This window comes from Vanessa tameamea, chromosome 14 (assembly GCF_037043105.1).
Source record: "Vanessa tameamea isolate UH-Manoa-2023 chromosome 14, ilVanTame1 primary haplotype, whole genome shotgun sequence".
NCBI lineage: Eukaryota > Metazoa > Arthropoda > Insecta > Lepidoptera > Nymphalidae > Vanessa > Vanessa tameamea.
Window position 1 is genome coordinate 763371 of NC_087322.1, and position 9143 is coordinate 772513.

At 34.7% G+C, this 9143-nt stretch overlaps 1 protein-coding gene across 1 annotated transcript; it reads left to right on the top strand.

Moving 5' to 3' along the window:
- Window positions 1–62: 62 nt before the first annotated feature.
- LOC113398565 (peritrophin-1-like) lies at window positions 63–1406 on the top strand. Its single transcript, XM_026637355.2, has 3 exons — window positions 63–84; window positions 226–962; window positions 1217–1406. Exons 1-3 carry the CDS (start codon window positions 78–80, stop codon window positions 1301–1303), a joined length of 831 nt encoding a protein of 276 aa, XP_026493140.2. The 5' UTR covers window positions 63–77; the 3' UTR covers window positions 1304–1406.
- The last annotated feature ends 7737 nt before the right edge of the window (window positions 1407–9143 follow it).

Consider the following 9143-nt stretch of genomic DNA (forward strand, 5'->3'; position numbering starts at 1 on the left):
TTTTGATTAAATGTCGTGACTATATAAACACCGTTACGGCGATTATTACTAATTACATTGCGAAATTCAAAACAAACATGAGAGGTACGTCCGTAAAAGTAATTGTTTGAGTTATTGAATGATTTCGTCAAAATGTTGGTCACATACGTTTGGTGCTGGTGATATTATTTATTTAATTAATTATTTAACATAAACAAAATTTATTTTATTGTATTGTTTGTTCAGCTCTAGTAGCCGTTTTATTTATGGCTGTTGCCATTGCAAATGGCGCAGATGACCAGTGTCCACCTGAACAAGGCGACGACTGGACCATTGAAAAGCTTCTCCGGCACGAAAACTGTAATAAATTTTACAAGTGTACTTTCGGAAAACCTGTAGCTATGGAGTGCCCAGCTGATCTGTACTTCAATTTAGAAACTTGGCAATGTGACTGGCAATCAAATGTAGACTGTACCGGCAGGATTGTGCCCGATGAAACTACAACAAGCAGGCCAATAACATCAACCACAACAAAAGCTCCAACCACAACCACATCTACTACCACAACGACACCAACACCAACGACTACAACAACAACGACACCAAAACCAACCACTACTACAACAACGACTACAACAACAACGACACCAAGACCAACGACTACAACAACAACGACACCAAGACCAACCACTACTACAACAACGACACAACAACCAACCACTACTACAACAACGACACAACGACCAACCACTACAACAACAACGACAGCAAGACCAACGACTACTACGACAACGACAGCGAGACCATCTACAACTACGAACTCACCCTATCCTGATCTGAATGCAAATGGATGTCCAGTTGATCCCCACATTCATTGGCTACTTCCTCACGAGCAAAATTGCAATCAATTTTATTACTGTGTGTGGGGTAAGAAAGTGCTGAGAAGTTGTCCCAGTACGCTCCACTTTAACAGGAGAATTCAGGTATGTCATTTACATTTTATCATACCGTAAGAACAAATGGATTCACTCGTAAATAAACATGCACAAATGAGACATTATTTAATATTAAAATTATATCTAGAAAAAAATAATTGCAATTGTTTAGTTATCATAATTTATGATATCGATTGGTCTTAATAATAATTATGGATGAAATGTTTGGAATATTTTTAGCAATATAATGTTTAATATATTTAAAGTATATTACGAAATTAAAACTACCATTTTTTTACCAGGTATGTGATTGGCCACAAAATGCCGGCTGCGCTGTTTCCTTTAGCAAACACCTGGACAGTAGGAGAGATTTGATAGCCAGCTTGTAAATGATCACACGAAAGGAAATAAGCTCTACATTGGATTAGATTTATGAACAAAAGTATTATTGTATGTGATTTATAAGGATTAAAATATATTTTACAACTTCTACATTTTTGTTTGTTAATTTTTTTAATTGTTTTAATCAGTAGTACTATTAAATGTCATTACATAATTAAATGTTTCCTTTGTTATATATGATTCTCGTATAGAGTCTGTTGTCTGAGTTAAAATGCAGTAATGATCAAATAAAGTTAGGTAGCAGAGAACTATGATAGAATCGAATTGGGCATCCACGACTTCACAGTCTTGTCTGCTCTACCCCAGAGCGCTTTTGTATCTGTCTTCATAATATGTTTTAAAATAGTATATTCGTAAAACATATTAGAGACAATCCTTCGATAAATGGATATTCGTTTTTGTTTTTAATTAATCATGTAAATGTCGTACGAAGCTATTGCATTGTTATTGATTTAATTAATTAATTTATATAGTTACATGTATAACTAAACACTTAAAATTAACAGCAAATACTGATGTGGGTAACATTCGAAGTGATACGTCTTTAAAGTTGTAATCAATATTGACCTTTAATAATAATATAAACAAAAATTAACCTATATAATAATATTAAAGTGATGAATTAGAGAGCAAATTGAAAATAAAATAAACTTAAATAAGTATATTACTTATAAATTACGAGATCGAATGGGTGAGATCTTTGGAATGTTTAACAAAATTTGTTTTATGATTATGAAAGATTATATATATATATATCCTCACCAGTTTGATCTACCTTACTCTCAAGGAACGTTTCTTTGCCTAAGTCTAAATCGTGCCGATGAATGATGATGAAAATCTTTGTTCCTACAAAGAACCATAATCTGATTTATAATTTATTCGAAGAAAGCTGTTTTAATAGTATGTGATTTAATATTAGGTTTAAGCCAATTTATGAAGCAGAATAACGTAAATCAATTTTTGTTAATGGCCCAAGTCTCTCATTTATGGAGATATTTCAACAGCTTTCGGTTTTTTACATTGTTAAATTTTAAGAAGTTTTTGCGTAACTGTAATAGTTGTAATTAAAACCAGACATAAAATGGTTATCATATTTATCTCATCTCTCAGCCGAAGGACGTCCACTGCTGGACATAGGCCTTCCCCAAAGATCGCCACAACGACCGGTCTTGTGTAGCCCGCACCCAGCGGCTTCCCGCGACCTTCACCAGGTCGTCGGACCACTTTGTGGGGGGCCTACCCACGCTGCTTCTTCCGGTCCATGGTCACCACTCGAGAACTCGTCGTCCCCATCCGCCGTCGGTTCTTCGAGCAATGTGCCCCGCCCACTGCCACTTAAGTGTGGCAATTCTTCGGGCTATGTCGGTGACCTTAGTTCTTCTGTCCGGATCTCCTCATTTCTGATTAGATCTCGCGGAGAAACTCCGAGCATAGCCCTCTCCGTTGCCCTTTGGGTGACCTTGAGCCTTCTTATGAGGCCCATTGTGAAGGACCACGTTTCAGAGCCGTAAGTCATCACTGGCAACACACACTGGTCAAAGACTTTTGTCTTGAGACACTGCGGTATATGGGACGAGAAGATTTTTCGTAGCTTCCCGAACGCTGCCCAGGCGAGTTGGATTCAACGACTGACCTCTTTTTCGAAGTTGTACTTACCTAATTGGATCGTTTGTCCCAGGTATATGTAGTCATCGACAACTTCGAGTGTAGATTCTCCGATTTTTATGGGATTGGGCACAATATGGATGTTCGACATAATCTTCGTCTTATCCATGTTCATTTTAAGACCCACTCGTTCGGAGGCTTTACCGAGGTCATCGAGCATTGTGGTTAGGTCTTCCATGGTTATTATATTTATCTGACCGATCTATAAAGCCTAGATTAAAATCCTCTAGAATTATAATATCTTTTACTAACAGTATTTAAAACGGGATATTTACCATGTTTTTTATTTTTATTTGGTGGAGCTCGATATTTCGATATTATCTACGAATGTCTTGTTCACGAGACTGACGTTTGCGGGTAGATTTTGACGGCATTAGAAGTGTCCATATCGAACTACCTCCTTTCTCGTACGTTTGCTGCATAAACACTGTCCGATATGGACACTTTGTCGACGGTGCATGCTCTGACTTAAAATTCGTCAATGCTGGTGTTCCACAAGGCTGTGTTCTATCACCCACTCTGTTTCTTCTGCATATCAATGACTTGTTGAAAATCAGTAACATTCACTGCTATGCAGACGACAGCATCGTGGATACCTCATACACCGGCCGTGCTAATATTTCTTGGGAAAACGTCGAAGAAAACCGGAACAAACTTATGTCTGAAATCGAGTCTTCGTTAAACAAAGTCTCGAACTGGGCCCGGCTAACACTACCGGCCACAGCTAGTATCGGAATACTTGGCGTCGATGTTTCGAGCCTCGTTCAGTTCCGCGGTCAATTGGAAGGCAAAGCCAAATTGGCATCAAAAAAGCTCGGTGTGCTCAGCAAGGCAAGACAGTATTTCACGCCGGCCCATCGTCTAAGACTATACAAGGCGCAAATTCGGCCTCACATGGAATACTGCTCTCACCTCTGGGCGGGTGCTCCCCAGTACCAGCTCCTTCCATTTGACCATATCCAACATAGAGCGGCTCGAATTATCGACGATCAAGCCCTCTCCGATCTGCTTGATCCTTTGGCTTTGCGTAGAGATGTTGGATCGCTCTGCATCTTCTACAGAATTTATCACGGGGAATGTTCCGAAGAATTGTTCGGATTAATCCCGGCTGCTGAATTTCACCTTCGGACATCTCGTCAAAATTCCAAATATCACCCGCACCACCTAGATGTCCGAAAATCCACAACAGCGCAATTTTTAAGACACTTTCTGCCTCGTACAACCACTCTGTGGAACCAGCTTTCGCCGGCGGTTTTTCCGAACCGATACGACTTAGGAACCTTCAAGAAAAGAGCGTACTCTTTCCTGAAAGCCCGGCAACGCACCTGCAAGCCCCCCGGTGTTGCAGATGTCCATGGGCGGTGGTAGTCACTTTCCATCAGGTGAGCCTCCTGCTCGTTTGCCACCTCTACTATAAAAAAAAAAAAAAAGCCCCTCGGTGTTGCAGATGTCCATGGGCGGTGGTAGTCACTTTCCATCAGGTGAGCCTCCGGCTCGTTTGCCACCACTTTATAAAAAAAATAAAATTTAACAATCCTACTATTGAGTGGAACATTTCGCTCCTAGGGTTTTTTAATAGCAATCGTAGTGTCAATGTTTTTTTTACATATGTTACACAGCGCCGTATCAAATTGAGTCCTCAATACTATTTGAGGAATTCAATACGCTGTCTAAAGTATTTGGATGAAACCGGATACAGTAAGAACTGTGTACGTATTCCGGCTTTAATAATAAAGAAAAAATTAAAATGAAAATAATATATACTATATAAATATATTTGATTATATATATATATATATACATAAAATAACAAGTCCTGACTGACTGATTCATCATCGCCGAGCCTAAACTACTCAACTTAGGGCCTTGAAATTTGGTGAGTAGGATCGTTTTATTGAGTAGACATCCACTAAGAAAGGAATTCTGGACATTCAACCCCTAAGAGGGTGAAATAGGGGTTGAACGTTTATCTGAAAGTCCGTCATTTTTTAAGTTAGAAACATGAAACTTCATTTTTGAAATACTAATTTAAAATGAGTAGATACGTATTTAAGTGTTTCTGGATATTTTACCCCCAAAGGGGTGAAATGAGGATTGAAAGTTTGTAGGGAATACCGTTATATTTTTAAGCTAGAAACTTGAAACTTTATTTTTAGGATACTGATTAAAAATGAGTAGATTCGTATTAAAGCGTTTTTTGATATTTTACCTCTCAGGGGGTGAAATAAAGGATGCAAGTTTTTATGAAAGTCCGTCTTTTTTTAAGTTAAAAATATGAAACTATTTTTTTTGTGATACTGATTAAAATGATTAAATACGTATTTAAGTGTTTTTAGATATTCTACCTCTAAGGGGTTTAATAGGGGTTGATATTTCTTATACAGGTTAGTCTGGAAGTATGTCATTTTTGAAATTAGAAGCTAGCAATTTTATTTTTGGGATACCAATTAAAAATGAGTAGATACGTATTTAAGCGTTTCTTGATTTTTAAGGCCTAACGGGAAAAATAGGTGTTGACATTTCGTAGACAGGTTAGTCTGGAAGTCCATCATTTTGAAGTTCGATGCTCAAAATTTGATTTTTGGGCTACCGATTAAAAATGAGTTGATTCGCATTTAAGAGTTTCTGTATATTCTACCCTAAGGGCTGAAATATACACCAGTATGGTATACAAAGAGGTCTTACATTAACGTAATATTTTAAGTTAATTTGTAAATATATTCATATTCTACGTTAGCAAAGCCGCGGGTAACAGCTAGTTCTAAATAAAAAAAAAACTTTTAACACTTTTTTATAGTTCCTCGTATGAGAAAATGATAATAATCTGTAATATTATATTTTAGTAATTATTATTATTTATCACATATTTCATATTTAAACCAATAATTTAATTTACATACAGGGTTATTGGTAATTCCACGTATTCCCGTTAGGAGGTATTAGGGGTGACTATTTGCGATTATTTTAACCCCGATAGCATAATGCAAAAGTGAACCATTTTTGAGTTATCGCGTTTTTTAGATTTTTTCAAAATAAGTCAAAATTGCAACTTCAAAAATTTATTTTAAAAAAAAGTATCGATTAAAATCTATTTATTTCTTCTGATTTATAAAAACGATTAAACATTGGATATTTTTCAATATTTAAACAATAATTATCCCTCCAAATTTAAAAATGCGAGACGGAAAACGATTTTATTTCAATATATTTTTTATTTTTTTCCCTCTAATATGCCTGAAAAACAAAAAAAATTTTTATGAAACTTGTTCTGCAGATTATTTTAAAAACATAATCGTTTACTTAGATTTCCGAAAATGTATAAAAACTAGGAATTTATTTCAAAGCAACCGAAATAAAATGATCAGAAAGGACGCTGGTGAAAATTTGTATTCGAACATGACCGAATTCGTACTAAAGGTCGCTCTTTAAAATTCCCACAAAATTGATTTAAAATAATAATCAATGTAAAAAAACTTACTTATTTACTTAACTTACTTACTTAATACAAATTTAAAATAAATTTAGATACATAAACAGTTCAGTAGCTAAGTTACAATTAAGATATTTTGTATTATCATTAAAAGGATAAAGGATTAAAATCCTGTCTTATCATTTTAATCCTGTGCACGTTATTTACGATGAGGGTGCTGAAAGAAGAGTTGATGAATAGAATGTAACAAAAATTAGAATTTTATTATCTGTGGAAATATATGGATATTTTTGGCGGGCTCTTATCACAAATGGCGATCGTCTAATTAATGTTATAAATTCAAATATTATTGATTATTGTTTATTTATATGGTGATCGGTAAAGTTTTGTTATAATAATGATATTTTCTCAAATTTTTGTTAACGCCTACATATCAATATATGTATTTTTACATAAATAAATTAATTAATAAAAACAAAGCAGTAATTACAGGAACATTATAACTGAGTTATCTTACAAATATAAAGCTGGGATATAAAACATCGTGCCAAGCCATAAGAACAGTTTACATATTAAGGTCAGTGATATTTTTAATACATAAGTATTCGCATTGCATAATAAAGTAAATGATAATGTTATATTTTTAAAGTGACTAATAGCGTATAATTTGCGTAAACAACTTTATTATATTAGACAACAATTATAGCTTCTATTGTGTATGGAGGTATTGAAGGATTTTAATGGTGTGAATGATCGGAACGAAGATCAATCTTGCGGATGCGTTGGAAGAACGATTGATCCTCGGATTGTAAATAAAATCTAACTGAAATTCCAAGTGCGACAGTAACTCTTTCTGTCTGTCTGTCTGTTGCTCTTTTACGGCCAAACCTTTGCACCGAATTTGATGAAATTGGTAAGAAGCTTTCTTGAACTCCAAGGAGGGAATAAGCTTTTACTAGGTAAGCCTAGATATTACTTTCTTTGCTTAACACCTGACATAGGCTACTTTTTAGGCCTAAGCCGCGGGCGACAGCTACTACTAATATTCGAGATAACATTTTAAAATGAATTAATTATTGTATGTGATATTAAAATTTAATTTAATTTTATTTAGGGGCCATTCATTTATTACGTAAAACGATTTAAGGGAGAAGTGGGGTCAACCGTGTCTGATGTTTTCTTACAAGGGGGTGGGAAGGAGTCTCGATAGTTCTTATGTAAGATAAAAAAAATGCGCAAAGTTAAAATTATTTGAAAAAAGTTCGATTGTCGAGGTTCGCTCGGATATTTCCATATCCATGACAGCGGGTGGGCCAAAAAATAAAGATTATTAGTACCTTTGAGATTACGAATAAAAATCTCAAAAGATTGATTCTTTGAAACATAAACATTAAAATAAACCAAACGTGTATTAATTTTTTCCTTTAGATTCTTACGTAATAAATATTAAACAAGGGAGAGGGGGTCGGCCTATTCTTATTTCTTCTTATAATAGTAGGGGGAGAGCGTCCAAAAACAAGCGAAAATAGCCTTACGTAATAAATGAATGGCCCCTTATGAATATTGAACTTGTAATTGACCTCTTGTATAGAGAATACTGACTTGAAGCTGTATAGTAATACCTCATTATACAAATAATAATCATTTAAATAAAAGAACATTAAGATACTTATCATTGTTGCTAGACTACTCCTACATTAAATTTATGGAAAAAAATTGTAACAACGAAGTTTGAATGCATACTTGTTAATGACATATTCATATAGATTTATTATTTACTAGCGATCTATCCCGATTTCGCACGGGTGCAATGCTGATACTAATTATAATACAGAACAACGTTCACAGCTTTTTGGTCATTAGACAATGCAAACCGTTATGTCCCTGCATTTTAAATCTGTAATATCTTCGAAAATATTCATTTAAATAACATGCTGTAAAGGGCCATATGGATCTATATTAAATGTACAATGTATTTACTTAATTACATAAGGATTAATGCTGTATTGCTTAAAATGGCTTCGAAAATAAGCCATTATTTCTCGTAAAGAGTAAAGGATAATAAATGTTTATTGTGGTTAATCCCTAAGAGATAGACAAATAGCATCGCGGACTTTTTTTAAAACGTTTATGACGTTTACAATACTGTAGGACATCTTTTTATCTATCTCGTAAGGTTCAGCTAGCGTTTGCAATGTAAGCGCAAAAAATGTGTTTAAGAATTGTTTTCGACGAACTTTGCGCAAATCGTTTTTAAACTCTAAGGTATTTAATTGGGTGATATTTAAAACATAGTGTATATTACTCCCCAACAGTTACCACCTCTTTTCCAGGCATGGTATGGAATTTCCTCTAAGTTTGGGATCAAGATAATAATTGCAGGAGATTTCGACGGACATCTTCGTAATTGGTCGAGGAAACAAGATACACGAGGCTGTCATATTATTAATGCACTATTAGAATATAATTGTATTTCTCTGAATGATAGCAGTGATACTTATTTAAAAATAGTCAATGGTATGATTCAGAGAACAACTCCTGATCATTAGCATCTAAAGACATAACTATCAAATTAAGGTGGAATGTTTTGAATGAAAGCCTGGGAAGTGAGCGATTAATAATAACAATTAAACTAGTCATAAAATAAGATACACAGTTAGGAAACAAAGAAATTTAAAAAAAAGAAAATTGTACACTTTATAGAGATGTCATCAAACATCCCCTACATTAAT